This window comes from Onychostruthus taczanowskii, unplaced genomic scaffold (assembly GCF_017590055.1).
Source record: "Onychostruthus taczanowskii isolate IOZ18803 unplaced genomic scaffold, ASM1759005v1 scaffold21, whole genome shotgun sequence".
Taxonomy (NCBI): domain Eukaryota; kingdom Metazoa; phylum Chordata; class Aves; order Passeriformes; family Passeridae; genus Onychostruthus; species Onychostruthus taczanowskii.
In genome coordinates, this window is record NW_024499351.1 from 12947601 (window position 1) to 12966253 (window position 18653).

The window sequence follows — 18653 nt, forward strand, 5'->3', positions numbered from 1 at the left end:
GGTTTTGTTTTGTTTTTTCTACAGAACATGATTAGAAGATAGCACCATACACCATGATCATGGCCCCCCGGAAGAGGAATCGTCATGCGTTGGGGTTTCTTTGTTGTTTTGGAGGCAGTGACCTCCCTGAAATCAACCTCAAGGACAATAATCCCCTCCAGTTCCTTGAGTTTTCTGTCCCAATCCCACCAGCAGAAGAGCTCAATGCCAGATTCGCCGAACTTGTGGTAAGTTTCTGCCGACAGACTGGTATATTTATGAGGCGGATGGACTTTTCCCTCTAAAGGGGTAATAAAAGGATTTAAGGGATTTATTAGAGCTTCTGTTAAAACTTTAAAAAAAACCTTTTCATTCTTTTATCACTAGTTACTTGATAGGAGAAAGGTGGCAAGCAACAGGATGGATGATTAATGGCACTGGGTATAAGTACAACAAAATATTTAAATGTGCTTATTTATTCTCATAGCACTATGTAGAATTGGAAGGAACCTCTCAAGTTCTCTAGAGAGAGCTGATGGTCAATTTCTTGTTTACAGCTTTGGGATAAAATCTGCTGTATAGTGTAATGAAGTGGAAAATCTTAGTATTTGCAGATCTGTAGAGGACTATTTGGTTTTGTTGACGAGTAGCATTCTGCTGGTGAGGTATAAGAATCGGGTGACCATGCTAATTATGTTTCATCACACAGCTGCCTTTGAACCATTATATGGTGCTGTTGCAGCAACAGCCATAAACAGGAAGAGAAGGAATTATTTCAGATGAACTTTGTTGTTTTCTTTTGTGGTAAATGTTGCAGACTCTAGGAGCCAGACACTTGCTTTTCATGCCTGGCATCAAATGACTTCACCGTCTTTGTCTTCTTGTTCAGCCGGAATGCAAAACACAGGCAGAGGTCATAGGGCTGGGTTGTTTTGCAAACTGTGTCGTAAAGGTGATGCCCATTTGATGCAGCTGATTAGGTTTCTCATTACCATTCTGAGACGGGAGCTTATGTAAAGTGAGATATCTGTAAGTGTGTATATGCCTGAGGAGTGCAACTGAGGTGAGGAATAGAACAGAAAATACTGCATCTCGGCATTAGAGGAATTTGCCAGTAGTCTTCCTACGTTACACTTGTAATATTAGCCCAATAAATTCTTGTCCATGACCATAGCTTTGAAATGCTATAGCAATGAAAAGAACCATGTCATTTGCATAGGCAGTTGGTGGTTAGTATATGGACAACTCTAGTATGTCATATCAAATACAGGGGCAGCTGTAGTTTGTCAGATCAGTGGTCTGGCAACCTAGCCCAGGCTTCAGGTTCAAGACGGGGTCCAAAGCAAGTGGCTAGGGAAAAATATAAGGCGTTGGAGACTATAAGGTGCAGCCATAGGGTGGTCTTTTCCAGGATACTCTCCAACCCTCTAACAGTTTTCGGCTCAAGGACTTCCTCAGTTGGAAGTTGCCTTCTATGTACATAGTAAATTGTTATGGATTTGTTTTCCATTAACTTTACACTTCCCCAGTACCCATTAGGATTTTCAGTATTCTGTGGCAGGGGCAGAGGAATGAGTCAATAGGATTTGCAGCTGTTTCAGGAAGAATAATGTGTTCAGCAGAAGAGTCTACTTGCTTTGAACTAATTTACAAGTGAAGAATATCCTCTTACAGAAATATTTCACAAAATTCTGGTCTATATTTAGGTCAGTTTTCTTTTTACGTGAGACTACTTGAGTCCCTCTTAGAAAATGCAGCTGCCTGACTGTGGAGAATTCCTCATGGTGACAGGTATCTCTCAAGAGTAAGAGTGTAACCTGTAATCTGCTCTGCTGACAATTTATTTCTGGATGCTGCTTAACCGTTGGTTTTCACATGCAAAGCTCAAACTGCTGTATCAAAGTTCAGCTCTCTCCAATACCAGGATCCATTGAAGCATTCAATCTAGCCTTGCTAAAGACGTCACCAACAGATGTGCTTTGCTCCTGAACTTGGCTTGCTAAACCTTGAACTTGTTTACCTTTGGGTCAGAGTGAAAGACCTGCTTGAGCTGCTGCTGGGCTTTTGCTTACTGAGAAGGGTATCAGTTTTATGGGGAATTTGAGAGTTTGTGGTGGTATTAAAGACGCTTTTAACTTCTAGTTTTATGTCTGGCAAATATATGTGTGTTCCATGTGCTTGCTTGTGGCAAAACAGCTCACAGCTGCCTTATGGAAGTCTATTAAAAAGTATAATTTATAATGTTTCTGGTGCAAAATTTAATGACAAGTATATGTGATGATCTGTAAAAATTTTTGGCCCCAGTAGTTTGAGAGTTGTTGGTTTTTGCTATAACTTATTAAATATGCTGACAGCTTGTAACTGGCATATGCATTTCAAACAAATGAAGCCATTGAAACAAAAACAGATCATATTCAGTTCTTATATTTAATGATAGCACACCAGCCATCGTTGCATGAGAAGTGAGATGGGAGCGAAAAGTGCTATTTTTCAGAAGGGTAATGATGTACATCACACATTTTTATGAAGCAGCCAGATGGGATGGCAGTGCATGTCCATAGGAGTTCCTGATTAGACAGGTAATGTGAGAGCAGTTGAGGGCTTTATGTGCGAGAGAACCTGGGCTGGAAACTGGGCTGGCAAAATGCAGACTTTGCCTAGGAGGGCTAGTTTGTCCACAGGTCTGGATTAATGCATGTTTTATGAGACACTAAAATAAACCAGGCTACATCTGTATTGACAGCTCAGATGAGATTTTAATTGGATTAGAAAGATTCAGTCTGTAAATGCACCAGTGTAAATCAGCGACCTGGAAGTGCCTGAGAGAGCTCTGTGCTGTGTGCTAGCTTCCTACTGCTTATCCGTTAGGGTCTGGTCTGGGTGCACTTGTACTATATAAAAGCCAGATTTGAGTGTAAAGCCTTTTGACCCAAATCCCCAAGTGAAATGATGACACCAACATCATCTGAGATCTGTATTGAGAAGAGCATTTGTGTTAGCTCCCTGAAGCAGGCCCAGGGGGTATAGCATCATCTTGCCATCTGCTCTGCAAAGGGTATAATGAAACATTGGTGTGGTTGAATGAATTTTCAAAATACTTATTTTTTCCCTTGTTGCAGTTAAAATCTCTGGGGCATTTTTCCCATGGAAGAGTTAATGACAAGAAAGCTGAGCATAGCTGTGCTGGAGAAGTCTCCATTGTGATGAATTTTCCAATCCAATAAATATTCAGTGTGTTTCTACCTCCCTTTCTGAGGAAAACTGGCATTTTGAGGATCAGGAGCATGTCGTCTTCTGCTGTTGTTGTGCTACTTAAACTAGTATCATGAAAAGTGAATTTGGAGATGGGGAAGAAATTAGGAATGACCCATTCCAAGTTTTCAAACTTGCTTGTATAGTCTCCAGACTGAGGCAGATACACGTGTGTGAGCTGCTCTGTTTGGGAGAAGTACCCAGACCATCCAGCTATGTAATGGCAGCTGCCTGACTGCACTCTGACCAAGGCAGTGACTGTGAGATGATAAGCTGATGCTGATTTCAGCTGAAATGCCTGCTCTTGTTGCCACTCAACCAGAAAAACAATTCTAGGCTTATGTGTTACTTGAAGCTGGATGCTGTGTTTGTGCCTTGTCTGATTAACTAGAAAATTAAAACAGAGTTACTCCTGATAGGTCCTAAATTCTATCTTGATTTATTCCACTGGGAACATGTGCAGAGAGTAGGTCTGAATAAACACGATGACTTATGGTGATTTGGAATGATTTGGTTTGGGCTAAGACAGGAGATGATGTACCAGCTCTCAGGCCATCTGCTGGCAGTGACTGCCTTAGGATGAATGCAGTGATAACAGTACAGGTAAGTTCTTATCAAAGTCTAGATGCACAAAATACAAAGCAAACAAAAATATTTCTGACAAGTTTTGTCCTCCAAAAGGCTGTTTTTGTGAAAGAGGACAGAACAGCTGGCTTTAGCATATTCCCTTCATTGAACAAGCAGAGAGAGAAGCTCTAAGCAGCAGGGTGTGTGGATTGGTCCTGCACCTTGCAAATGGTAAAACTGGCCCTACTTGACCATCGAGGCTGATGTGACCAGCATCACTTCTGTTTTCATACTTCTGTATAGTGGTACAGTACTGCTGCAGATGGTGGTCTGTTGGCAGGCTCCAAAATGGTTTTGCGCCTGCTGGCAAAAATATCTGTGCTAGACACACATTTTTCCTTGTACAAATTTATCAACTGAACAGGAACTACAGAAGAATCTGGAAGAAGTATTGTAAGGCAAAGGAAGTAACTTTTTTTCATGCAACAGCTTCTCCGTGCCCTTGTTTATATTTGTTAGCATCAGTGTATTCTTGTCACAGTGGATTCTGATACTTTGTGCTCATTGTTAGAATCCTGGACTCTTCTTGGTGGTTAAAGGTGGTGCGTGGCTTGACACTAAAGATTTTGCCATCTAGATCTCTTATAACAGCAGCCTGTTCCCAGGTTGGAATTGAGACCATATCAAGAAGGGTGACTTAAATGCTGGCAATTCAGAAAAAAAAAAAAAAAACAAAAGAAAAATATGAAGAATGGTAGCACAGAGGAAAGAGCAGTGTGAAAAATTTGTTCTTTTGTTGTTTCTGTTTTGTTAGTGACTGTGAGATGGTCGTGGTATTTGAGAAGGTGGAGTGCAAGATTCTCTATTTCAAGATGCAAGGTCCTTGGTAAAGAAATACAATTGTCTTTTGAGTTCATGTTTTCAAAGATAATAGTATCATTATATCCTCCAAACTTGAATGAGTTCCTTCAGCACATTAGTTTCTTATACTGGGGAAGATTTGGAAATGCTTACTACTATACTTTCGTGGTCTTATCTGCCCTTGAAGAATTCTTGCATTTAGCTCAGGTGAGATATTGACTGGAATTCCCTGTCATTCTCTTACATTGCATTTGAATCCATTTAATTCTCAGTTTGGAAGTTTTTTTTTTTGTTGTTGTTTTCTTGTTGGTTGTTTTTTTTTTTTTTTTTATTTTTTTCTCTGAGTCCCTAAGGAAGGGTTTTGTTGACTTTCTTGGTTCACAAAAGCTTTTTGTCCATATTGCTATTTACCATCTTTACAGGCTTCTCCAGAAAGTAAACTTAATAGGTACTTTTGGCATAAAATCTAAAGGTACTTTATTTACAGTTGAGGAGCAGCATAAATACTTATGGACTCTCTATATTTGAAAAATTTACAATTATCCACCATCTGTTTTGGCCTTTTAAAATTTCTTCTCCATTGAATTGCTGAGAGAGGTAGGTTGCTGCTCAGGTGAGGCAGTCTCCACTCTTCTCTCTCTCCCTCTCTAGATCTAGCATTGTGGCCCTATTGCAAACCCCAGATTTTGTAGAGAAGATGGACATGTAGCTGTTATATATTTCTGAACAATAAGACCACTGGAATCAAACCCATATTTTCCCTGTAATATTACCTGAGTGCAATTAAATGAAGATAGAAGCAAGTGCTGAATCAAGGTCTCTGTCCTTCCTTCAGCCCGTCCTGGGAATCATGATTGAAACTGTAACCTTGGTTACCGTCTGCCGTGTCCTGCAACAGTGACCACAAGAACATGGTACTATGTCCCTTCTTGACACTGCTCTAAATTCAACTCTTAGTCTTTCATGTCATCGCCTCTGATTTCATTATATGAAATACAGTGCCTCAGCATCAGTGTTGGCTCACCTTCTGAATTAAAGATGAACTAGCCAAGGTATCTAGCTGGAAAAAATGGCAGTGAACTAATCCCTTCCTAAGTAAATGAATGTCTTCATCTTCTCCTGAAATAGAACTATGGAAGTAGGCTGATGTTGGCTCCTGTTCTGGGTGTGACGGTGCTCTCTTGATTTCTCAACACACCAGGCACTTTAGTGCCAGAATGCTGAAGGGAGTTGATTAGTGTTCTCTGAGTACATGAACCATCCACATAACTGGTAACTGTGCTAATTCTCTCGGCACAGAGGCAAAGGAACAGTGGGGTCACCATAGACATGCTTCTATTACCACTGGATGAAGTGATCAGTAGCATAAAGTTTGGGAAAATTCTGATCTCTGCTTTCTCTGTGAAATCTCTCAACATCTGTTCCTTCTCTGCCTTAAAAGAGAGTAAAATTCTGTGATTGTCTTGTTTCCCAGAGGAGAGAAAGTTGAGAAAAGGAAGGAAAAGAGTTTTATATTGAAAGAAAAGTAAAGCATGGAAGTATCTGGGAATTTGTTTGTTTATTTATTTCATCAAAGGAAGCAAAGCAATTTCTGAGCAAGACATAAGTTTGGCACACACTGGATAACATACCTTCTGCAGCTATGGGGAGATGAGATCCAAACCTAAACAACTGTAGTAGTGGTTTCCCCTGCAAACAGCTGACTTTGAAGTAGCAAGTTCCCCTCATGCCTAGTTCTCCCTTGCAGACCATTTAGTGTAGTGGATACAACACAAAGCTCAGATGAAAACTAGGCTTCACCACATATAAGCACTCCCATATATCACCAGTGCCACTCAAGCTTGCCAAGTTCTAGCTGTGGCAGTGTTTGTGAGGCCCCATTTTTGGCTCTACAACCTGAAAGAGTATTTATGTGGTAAAAAGTACAAGAAATGCTTCTGCTGTGATCTTTCATGTGAATATAGACAATATATGTTAATGTGTGTAGGAACAAGGGGGCATCAGCTCTGTTTCTAATGTGTTTGCTGCTGGACTTGAAGAAAGTTCCGTATTTTTCCTCCAGCTCCCTTGTAATATTTCTGGGAAGCAGAGATGCAGAGTTGCCTGTCCTGTCTCTTGGCTCCCAGTATGCTGCAACACCTTTCCAGAAAAGCATCTTCTATGTCTGAAGCTTATTTATATCCTTCATTTCTCGTTGAAAGATTGTGACTTAGAAAAACATGCATGTTAGGTCCTTGCTTCAACCCCCAAACACTTGTCATGTGCATTGATAACCGCATTTACTCTCATATAAGTTCATGCATGTTAGCAAGATCTGAGTGTTTCGTTTCAAATTATTGGTCTTTTGAGTCATTCTGTCCTAATGCTGGATTCATTTGTATACAGGGATTTACTTTCTGCATCACTTGCCCTGCATATAAATCATAGTTTCAGATTATGCTTCCAACTGGCCTGCAGCTTTGAGTTGTTGCTAAATGCAAATTTTAAACCATAATTTAAAAGTCCCTCTGTTTTTCCCATAAGAGGAAGTAATTTAATTCCCTGTTTCAATCCCTCATGCCTTCTGTGCTTCTCTGTAATTAATTAATCTACCTAGTCTGTCAGGAAGTGTAATGCCAAACACAATCTGCAGCTGGAGAGGGCCTTCATTTTTATTTGTATTTTATGGGCTCTGACTTCAGCAAACTAGGAGGCTTTGCTGGCCTTGGCTCAGTGGAGACTCCCCACCCCAGTGATTACTTCCTTTCTTGCACTTAATGAGGATGAACCAGTGGAGGTTGTAAGAAAATGCTGCTGGTGAGACCAAGGCAGAAGTTTCCTGGAAAGGAGCTCGTATCCAGGAAGAAACTTTGGCATTGCCCTCCAAGTAGAAGATGCTGTCTCTGATAGCAGAAAAAATCCAAAACTTTGAGGCAGAAAATCACTTTCTTCACTGATGGTGGCCAAGCCACAAAAACTTCCTTTTCTCTTGGGTTAGTTTGTAGTTGTCAGATCAATATTTTTCATGCATTCAGATGCAGATGTCTTCTACTATAATAATGGCAAAAGAACTGGGTGGTTTAAAATTTCTGAAGCAAAGGGTACTGAGGCTCAGGAGGCAAAAGCTCTTCATGGTATCAAAGTCTGTCTAGTTATGAACAACATTCCTTTATGTCCAGCATAGTCCAAGACTGTACATACTCAGGGTTCCTCTATTTTTTACAATTTTTTTCATGCAGGGGATATGTTTCTTTATTTCTTCCTGCTCTGCAGAAAGAGTTTTTCATAATGTTGGTTCTCCTTTATGTGTGTCTCATATGCAGTACATGTGCACAAATCCCTGATTTTAATGCACTACAAGAAGCTTTCTGTAGTTGAATTCAAGTCCAAATCCATAAGGGATATTGCATTTTAGGCATTGTGGCAGAGACAGCTTCCCCTTTCAGGTGCTCTCCTGCATCTGGATTCCTGTGGTAGGGACAGGCTTATGGCCCTGAGTGCAGCACCAGCTACTTTCTCAATGTAGGCTCCCTTCCAGCAGATGCAGTCTGTTGGCAGCTCCCAGCTCCTGGATCAGCTGTGCAAGAAGCAGCAGTCACTATGCAAATGTGTGAGACCCAGCTGCTGGGAGAGGAGCATGACGTGGGAGCCAGGTCTCACACTCCGTGTCTGAGAATCAATAGGGCTGTGTAAACAAACATAAATCCAGACCTCGTCTTATGTGTGAGATTTTGGAGATCATTATGTGTGAAGAAGCTGGGGGTGTCACCAAAGCACCTGTGCAGTTTTAAGGATTTTGTACAGCCATACACTGTGTTTTAGTTTTTGTTGTTTTACTACAAAGCTTATGGACAGTTGTACCCAATGTAAACCAGTTCAGTTTCACTGAAGACAGTAGTGGAGTTACATCATTCTCCATTGGCTGAAATTTGGCCTGCGTGGTATTTTCTACGTCTGTGGTAGTTGTTGGCTTCTGAATATCCCAAGAAGAGCATACTGACTGCTGTTCTGCAAAGTAGGAAGTGTCATGGTCATGGTTGGACACGTCTGGGTGTGTTCTGAGAATGATTTACTTACAGTAGACATGAAATATGCCTGAGGAAGCTCTCACAGGACTACACATTTTTAACAGGGCAGTGCTGTTGTTTCATGGGAACATGCAAAGAAATGCATCTAGCACATCTAGGGAAAAAGAGGAGAAGTACTGGATTTTGGGGCAACAATAGAGATGTAGCTTGGGATACAGGAGGACGGGAAAGAACAGATCTACCACTAGAGGATGGAAGTGCTAAGTTGTCAATCGTATGTCTTCCCTCTATTGAATGCTCGAGAGCTCTCATGATATACTAACCCTGAAATCATGGATAGGGTAGATATGCTTAATGTTCAGAAATCTTGTGGCCATGTGTTTCTAACACTTTTATCACCTGACTTGCTAATACTGTCATGCTTTAGCATAGCTGCAAGTGTTAAGCAGCATAATTTAAAAAGAAAAAAAATAACATACTTTTCCCCTAGTAAGGCATAATTAATATTTGAATGGTTTTTGTGTTCCACTATGGCTATAACAAAGAGTCAGCAACTTTGTGGATTGAGCCTGAAGGCTGCTGAAGTGATAAAACACTAAGATGATATTGATAGTAGGAGTCATATGTGCTAGCTGGAAGGATCAAATTAACTTATCTCTATTTCAGCTTTTTGGAGCTTTTCCAGCTCTACTTGTATGGATACAGAATAGACAATTTTCTGTCCTCCTCTTAGAATTGCACCAGCATTCTCATGTATTTCCTGACACTTTTCCTGATGACTTAGAGAGTGAGCTCTCTTCAGTAGAAACAGCAGCAGTACAGGGATGTCCTATTGCCCCAACATTTTGGAATGGCTTCTCTGAGTATGATTCTTGTGCTTCTAACTGAAGGTTTCTATCCTTCAGTTCTCTTTATTAGTGTCTTATGTTTTTCAGAGTTGTATTCGATGGCTTAGAAATCTATTATTAAGACCTCATCCCTCACCTTCTGGAGAGAATATCTGAATCTAGATTTGGTCTGCTAAGGAAAGGTGAGAGATTGTTATAAAACAGATAAGAAAGGTAACATGGGATGAGAAGGTGCCACCCGGAAATGCACATGCGAGAAAGGACAAGAGGAAGGTATTATGTCTTGGAAAGACCATGTTGAACAGATTGTAACTGAACAGGAGATGGTGATAAGAAGGAAAAGTGTCTTCCACAGTATTGAAGAAAAAGACACAGCAAATGAAGTGCCTGCGGTGCTGAAGGGAGAGTGAAGACCAATTGCGAAGATGGAGATGATATGGAATGAATGTTAGGCCAAGATGATCTTTTGGCTATGCTTTTGGAGTGAATGAATGGTGATCAGGGGAGGTTGAATGACAGATGTCTGTTTCTTCTTCAGCTTACAGAGGAAGGGCCAGATCTGAGATACTGTAGGAGGTATGTTTTGATACTCAGCCTGATGTCAGCAAGAAAGGGGAAGCACGTTCCCTCTGTCAATGAAGACCTTATAAACTTGTAAAAATTTATAATAATTCCTCACCTAAAGCTGGGGAAGCAGTGAAATTTTCCAGTGAAGAGAAAAGGTTGAGAAACAGGATGGGATGTAAGTGTCTTGCCAGATAGTAGTTATCTTTAGGGAGGTAGACTGTAGCTGGGGTTTAAGAGGAACTGTTAACAAAATAAGATAATTGAATGGAGAAGATGATAACAATCATGAAGTATCATGTGTTTAATATGTTGACTAAGATTAGTTTCTGTAGTTGCTCACCTAGTAACAATTTATATCAGATATCATCATGGCTCTGATAGTGTATCATACAGCCTAAGGGAGAGTGGGGGAAAAAGGTTTGTAATTATGTCATGTCTCTGTGCCCTCCTATAGGTGGATTTTATCTTCAAACAGTACTCAAGGTTGTCTGTCATTTAGGGGACCTGTTGAGGATTTGGGATTGCTCTTCCATTGTTGGAGGGAAATGGCCTCTTCTTTGCCTGGTGTGCAAGACGCCAGGGTGGAGAGCACAAGGTGCTACAGGTGAGGTGGATGGAGTAGCACCTTTTTAGGGCAGAAGGTTTTCAGGTCAGCAGTTTCCTGGCACCTTGCTCCACACCAGGTAAGTAGAAGCTTTTGATGTCACTAAATACAGCAGAGGTCCTTCTGTTCATCCTTCAGCACCAGGTGGGAGCAGCACATGGAAAGCAAGTTTCAGAAAGTGCTTTTTCTGTCACTCATCACACCAGACTGATGCTCTGTTTTGATGTTTTTTATTCTCAGATGCCTTCCACCTGACACTGTAACAGCACTGACCCAGAGCTTTTAACATTAGGTACCTTCTATCTGTAAGCTTGATGGGAGGAAAACTTTTCAAGGACATTTCATTTTCCTAGCTATCCTTGGAAATTTACACAACTGATTTCATGCATTTGTGTTTTTTTTCATGCACAAGGGGTTTTTTCCCTTGTGTGAAACAGGGAATAGTAATGCTTCTTACGCCAGTTTTAATGCATAATTGTAGCCAGATTGAAAAGGTGCTGAAAAGATGAAGTGTGTGTAGATTATAGGCAGTACAGGAGTACAATGGCAAATGTATTGTAATTGAAGAACTTGGGGAAAATCTCTATTACTGCCTCCTGTCATAGATATTGCCCTGCTCTTATCAACTTGTTCTTTTTGTAGGGAGAAACTGATGCAAGACTCTACTGCCCTCCTGTAAACCCAGTTGTGTATGCAAAAACGCCCTAGTTGACATTTGTATATTCTATGCATTTTCACATTAAAAACACTGCAGGGCATCTTTTAATTTTGCAGTTTCCCATCATTTGTTGACCACATAAAGGAAAGGAAAGACTGCCCACACTTAACAACCTTTGGAAAAGGTTAGCAGCATGCACAGCAGTGTTATGCAATAGTTTACTAGGTGGAGGCTTGAAGAATAACTTCTCCAAAGGAAATTACAAGGGGAAAGCAGATTGCAGTTTTGCAGTTTGGAAGGTGTCCAGGGAGATCCCTGAGTCATGGAAAATCCATTGGGATTGCTTTAGTGGCTGTGTTTCAGCATTACATCTTGAATAGAGAGGAACAGCTGCACAAGTTTGTTAGTTGGTGTGAAGCTGTTGGCTTATACATTAATGATGTGGAAGAACTTTGGATTACAAATGCTTAATGAGATACTAAATGCAATTATGATTTGTTGTTAGGAGATGATGCAAGGCACATGCTCATTCTTCTCTTATTCTTTTTGCTGTATTTTGTGAAAATTTCTGATAATTTCTTTAGTGGAAACATGGAGAGAAAAGTATCTTAGGTGGTGTTTTCTTAAGCCCAGTGATGTCAGTGCAGTAGTTTCTGTTCTGCTTATCAGAATACTTGAGCAATGAGACAGGACAAGGTGTGAGTGAATAACCAAATATACTGTCATGCCTTCAATTCACTGTCTGACTAAGGAAATATTCTGTTTATGTGAGGGAAGAGAATTGTGGAATTTCCCTCCTCTTAAACCCAGAGGAGATAACAGAAGCCTCATATGTGGATGATATTCTCACTGGTCTGGACTGATTGGTAGTAAATACAGATCATTTCTATTTATTGAAGTAGAAGTTAACAATTAGTGAAAAGGAGACTGATAAACTTCTCAGTCTATTCTATGTTGGAAATCCATGCTGTAGATATAGAGCAAGCCACTGCTAGAGGTGGTTAAGCTCAAAGGCTTAGTCTGTTACAATTTAAAAGAGGTTATTTAATTAATATTTTCCACTGGTGTAAATCCAGAGTAAATGCACTCAATTTAATGGAGTTTGGGGCATTCTGATTTCTGGTTTGCACTACCAAGTTTGGCATAATAACTCACAGGGGAAGAGAATAACTAAAGCTAGCTTCTGATTTTGCTTTTGTCTGTGTAAACCTGAACTTCTGCCAGAAAATGATGTTGATTTAGTAGAGTTCCTGTGAGTTTACCCTGTGTATAAGTTTAAGCTTGTCTTTCTAAGCTGCACAACCAAAGCTCAACAAGACGTTAATTTTGCTCATTAAATTCTTAACCGACGTCTCAGATCCTCCTGCCCTTTTACATAATATTTTATCAGAAATTTAAAGGTCAGCCAAGCTCTGACTTACCCTTGTTTTCCTCTATAGGGGCATATGGCAAATAGGATACACACAAGAGGATAAAGGAGGAGTAGGTGGCACTGACACCCCTGGAAATTCAGCCTGCCTTTGGCACAGCAGCTGCAATCCCCAGCCCACATTTTGAAGGTTGAGCCAGCAGGACTGTGTTTGGGCAGGAAGCGATCAGAGAGGTGTGTGCCTGTGTGCTTTGGCACAGTCTAGACTCTGAATTGCTCCAGCCTAGGAACCTCCTCTGAACTCATTAGTATTAAAACAGAACAGAGGGGACTTTGTAGGGAGGGAGAGGGTGTGGAAGCCGGAAAGGTAGCAGTTTAGATGGCAGTTTCCTAATAACCTTTCCCACAACTACCTTCCCATACAGGGTCTCAGCTAGAGGACCTTGGCATGAGAAACAAACCCTGGCACAGGGAGGGGGAAGGGAGGGAGGAAATGAGGGGAGGGAAAGGAAATAAGGGGTGGAAAATGGGCACTGTGCTGAAACAGCATATTTTATTTTTATTTAGTGTTATATATGCTGATGCTGGAAGCTGTTTGAAAGAGGTATTTGGTACTGTGTATATAATCAGAATGTGGAGGTAAGTTTGGCACTTTTACCAGAGGACTTGCAACCTGTCATGGTGAAAAAATGTATCAAGGAGACTTATAACAGCTTGAGTTCTGTTTGGTGTTTTCATTTAATTGACTGGATGGTGAAATACCGAGCACATCTATTAGGAAATGATCATCAGTGTGATCCTGGAAAATCCTGGATTGCTTATGCTCTACTGTGCTGTCCCTCCAGCAGATATGGGAGTGGTTGAAGTCCCCCAGGAGGACCAGGGTTTGTGACTGTGAGGCTGCTGCTGTCTGTCTACAGAAGGGCTTCCTGGCCAGACAGCCTACAACAGACTCCCCTGTAATGTCCCTTGCCCCTGTCCTCCCTTTAATCCTGTCCCATAAGCTTCTAGTCAGCTCCTCCTCCATCCCTGGGTAGAACTCCACGCATTCCTGCTGGTTACTGGCATAGAGGGCACCATTGCCTCCTCCTCATCTCTGCCTGACCTTTCTAAAGTGTCTTCCATTCCAGCTCAGAGGAGCCACCTCTGTGATGCCAGTGAGATCAAAGCCCTGCAGGCATGTGCACATCTCAAACTCCTCTTGTTTATTCCCCATGCTACATGATGTATAGAGGCATTGTAGTAGGGTTTCTGATGACTCTCAGTTACTGGCAGCAGTGCTTGGAATTCCTTTTTGCTGCTCTCCAGGTGCTCTCCTGCTGACATGTGATCCCTGTCTAGTATCTGAGCATCTATTGCTGACATCAAATTGGTAGGAGTGGACGGACTGAGGATCCCCTTCCCCAGCAACTTTACTTTAAAGCCTTCTTTTCCATCTTGGTGACACAATAACTGAAGATGCTCTCCCCTTTCTCTGACAGATGGACCTGTCAGCTCCAGCAGACCAGGTTTCTCAAAGTGAATCTCATGGTCTAAATTGCAAACACATGGCTGGTGTCACTGGTTCTATAGCCGTTAGTTAATTTACCAGACCGAACTGGCCCTTTCAAACCCCTTCCCTTTGGCCAGGAGAATTGATGGAAGAGATACCTGCCCTCCAGAGTCCCTTACCACAGCTCCCAGAGCTCTGTAATCCCTCTGGATACTCCTCAGACTGCTCCTGCTCATATCACTTGTGCCCACTTGAAACAACAGCAGTGGATAATAGTCAGTAGACCATATGAGGCTTGGTAGTCTCTCAGTGATATCCCCAGTATGAGCCCTCGGTAAGCAGTACATCTCTCTAGAGTGAGTCACTGGGCACATATCCATACTGTATATATGTTAAAAGATAAGCTTAAAATGAAGTGGGAAAATTGTGTGAAAAAATGATGGCATTCAAGGGGGACAGTTAAAACTCTTCTTAATAGGAAGTCTGGTAATTCAGGACAGAAAGCAGTTACAGTTTTTCAGAGAAAACCTAGGGATTATAGTTGAGCATGAATGAACATAAATCATGCAGGTTTTGAGGGGTTTTATTAAAAAAGAAAGGTCATTGACTATACAGAATGTGTGGAGTGTATAACCAGAAGGGCAGTCTGGAAGATGCATGAATAAACTTTGCACTCAGCTGTGGTAAGGTCTCAGCTGGACCACTGTCCTCACTTTTGAACAGTGCAGTTCAAGAAAGATGTCCTTTGACTGGGTAAAGGCTGGAAGTCAATTAGAAGAGAAGTGAGAGATCTAAGGACATATCCTCAAAGAAAGACTGAAAGAGTTGGGTTTGTTTAGCCTCGAAAGAGGAGACTGAGAAGGGACATTACAACAGTCTTTAACAGCCTCAGAAACTGTTATCAAGAGGAAGGAAAAAATCTGCTCACCACATTAGTGGCTGGTGGGGCCGGAAGTAATAGGCTTAAATTGCAGCAGCAGGGATTTAGATTAGACGTGAGCCTGACTATTCAGTTTTCATCCCTGTCCCTCTCATTGCGCTCATTTAAGCTCACTGACATGGACACGCAGCCCACCTTAACAGAAAAAGCTGTGATGATAGAGAGCTGTTTTACATTCTTGTTCTCATATGCCCAATCATATCCATGGAATGTCCCTCTTGCTCTACCTGTATTATAGCCCTGCATATGACAGTGTGTGTCTGAGTCTTGATCCTTTGCTCTCTCTAAACACCTGTGTGTATTGTTACATGAAGTATTGAAGGTACTGGTTTTCCTCATTCTTTCTGTTTCTGTTTGGCCCAGCAGATTGTTGTCTCAAGCGTATGGTTTGCCTGTGAAGGACAGAAAAACGAACAGCAGATGCTGCTTCAAGTGGCCTGTGAGAGAGGGGATTGCCACAATAGGCCTTGCTACTTAGGTGTACTTGTGTGCTGTTAAATCGCAGAGAACTCTGAGGTGTAGGAGAGGGACAGGATTTAGCTCTTCTCCAGGAAACAAAGAAGCAATTAACCAGTGATTAAGAAGGAAAAAAGAAAGCAGTATAATGAGGGGTGCATTTGGGGGTGAGAGGGAGCCATGTTAGTTGACTTTGTGTGTGAAGAATTTCTCTACCAAAAAGCAGTGCCTTTGATGGATGCTGCTGCTAAGCCTTCAGAATGAGTAACTTCTGTGTTGGCACGGTAGAGTAGAAACACATCTTTCAGTATGTAAACATCAGGTGCTTTCCGTCTTGTACTGTTATGACTGAGAATCAAGAGGTTTGGGCTCCTAGTACTGAAGGGGTTTTAAAGCTGCAACTTTTTGAAAAAGCAAGGAGGAAAAAAGAGTGTAATGGGAATCGCAGCCTTTTGTTTGTCTGCTCCTCTGCTTTACAGTCAGATCCGTGGCAGTAGCTGAAATGTAAACATTGCTTCCTCTGCCAATAGGCTGTGTTAGCAATTCGTGTGTGCATAGTGGTTTCCTAATGCACAAATGTAATGATAAAACATTGTGGGTATGGGCCGATGTTACATGATATGCCTTATGTATATAGTTCTTGTGTAGGTAAGGTGTGGGAGGCATGCATATCTGCACATACACATACTATGTGTATGCAAATACATGGAACTCAATGATGTTTTACTAATTCTTACCAGCTGTAAAACTGACCAAAATGTTACTGCTGTGCCTCTCACAGTGTGCTGCTCGTGTGCTTTACAAAGGCTGATTTTAATTAAAAGGGTTAGGATGAGATAGAAGAGCTTGAGGGGAGGGACTGGCTTGTTTTGGGGTTCATTTTGCTTTTTACTTCATGGGTTATCTGTGTCTTAGTACATATACCAGCTGCCTCAGTGGGAGTTTTTGCCCAGTGTGTTTCACCTGGAGATATGCTGGCTGTGTGGGTGGTAATGCTGTTGACTGATCAAAAACTTTCGTACTGTTCATTACTTCAGTTTCTACTAGAGTGTAGGTAGTTTGTGCAGTCAAATGATCCTCATTCACTGATAGTTCAGACAGGCAGTCTTTCAGAATGCCTCATCAACCTCCTCAGCATTGGAAATGAACATTCTTCCTGCAGGCTACCTCTTGCATGTCAGCCTGGGGAGCTGGAATGAACAAAACAGTGGTAGGAAAACTGTAGTGGGAACAAGCCTATACTGTCCCCTGGAGGTAGACACAGTGATTAAATAGGGAAGGTTTATCTTTTCCATTTGAAGGATTCGTAAGTTCTTTGCAAAGAGACTGAGATCTGAGTAAGACTGTTTTGATTCATTACTTTATTCATTTGCTGCACTTATCTCCGAAGCAGCTTTTTGGACAACTGCCTCTGGATTTATGACAAGAGCATTTCTGCTACTCCCTTTTTGGTGGGCACAGCTTGCACATGAGCAACCAGACTAACCTGCTTGTTATTTGCCAATGGAATCTGGCATAGGCAGCAAGAACAGGAATATAACAGAAATATAAATGTTCCTGGGGCTGTTGTTAGTGTGAAAATGTAGCTTTCAGTCACGTGTTAGCAATGTGGTCCTACTCAGTCCAATTTTTAAAGTGGTAGTAGTTATGATGGATAGGATTCTCCATTCCAAAAGCTTGTAGTGTGCTGCTGACAACCTTGCCCAGATCTCTTTCCACTGCTTCTCTTTCTTCTAAAGTCCCAGGCATGTCAGTGCCTTCTGTCTCGTGTTTGCTTGAGTTGCATTTCAGCATTGATTAACCCACCATCAACGATCCTCTTGAAGTAATTACACATGAACATGAACCTTCTCTGGGGCCTGCCAGTGGATACTGGATAGGATCCCATGGTGTGTCATAGTCATTGTTTACTTTGTACAAGATTTAAACAAATTTGTTCAGGGCATAAGGCTGTCAGCTGTGCTAAGGTACTTGGGAGCATTGGTGGAACTGGAATGTGGCCTCTCTGGGGACATGGTGACAGATATCTCTGTAAATGACCTTGGGGAACCTGAAGTAACAGGTATCATACTGGACAGGGAATTTATACTGGCAGCAGTGCATTATAATTGATTTTGTAACTTGGGTGGATTTGGTGCTGTTAAGAGACTGAGAAAGAGTGATTGATGAGGTGGATGAGGGAGAGTGCATTTGTACTTGACAGGTGAAAAAGGTCAAGGGGAATGAGAAGATTAGGGAGAGGGGAAAAAATGCTAGGTGTGTACAAGAGAAAGAAAAAAATGAATATGGGAATGAAAGTAATATGGGAATATGAACAGCAAGCAAGGTAAGAGCAGTGCATTAAAATAAAATTCATAGAGTGGGTATAATGTGAAAATAAATGTACCCTTGGAACCTAAATTTTTGAAGTGAGCATTCCAGGCAAGTTATTAAAATAAATAGTCTTCAAATTGTGAAGCCTGTCTTAGAGTGTGTAAATTCTCAGTTTTCCTTATTGGATGACGCACAAAGAGTCATTAAAGGTAATGCTGGTGTGGAGCAAACTGCACAAAAATATTGCAAATAGCATTGTTACCACCATCTTGAAAGAGACAATAACTCACCTGTAACACAAAATCAGCCAGTCTGTTTGAAGTAGGGAGTTGGAAAATGTTTAACCATCAAAGCTATCTCTGTGGCTTGGTATTTTGCAGGGTTTCACACTGTCTTCTGAAATGTTTGGTGCTGGTCACAGGTCAAATAATTGCTGCCCTCATCTGTTCTGGAAGGTCTAAAGTTTCCATTTTGAGTTAAACAAAGAAGAGTGGAGTTTCTGGGGAGCTTTTCTAGTTCATGCCATCTGGTTCCCAAGGAGCCTGTTAATGTCAAGACCTGGCTGTTCTTTTGCTTGAGTACACATCAGCTGTTAAAGAACCAATCAATGCAGTAGAGCTGTAATCAGACAGTCAAAATAGGCAGCCCTGAACAGTGGAAGTGTTGAAGCCTATTTGCCTATGTGTTATTTCTTAGTGTTGGGTTCTGTGGTATAAAATAAAGATTGATTTCATGTCAAA

The 18653-nt window shown here is 41.4% G+C and overlaps 1 protein-coding gene across 3 annotated transcripts in view; it reads left to right on the forward strand.

The window, feature by feature from the left end:
• Window positions 1-18653, forward strand: part of DAAM2 (dishevelled associated activator of morphogenesis 2) — a 202651-nt gene that overhangs the window by 82352 nt on the left and 101646 nt on the right. For all 3 annotated transcript variants that reach the window (XM_041404353.1, XM_041404352.1, XM_041404354.1), the window contains one exon: window positions 25-227. In XM_041404353.1, the coding sequence (XP_041260287.1) occupies window positions 54-227 (174 nt within the window). In that variant the 5' untranslated portion in view covers window positions 25-53. The remainder of the gene's footprint in view (window positions 1-24; window positions 228-18653) is intronic.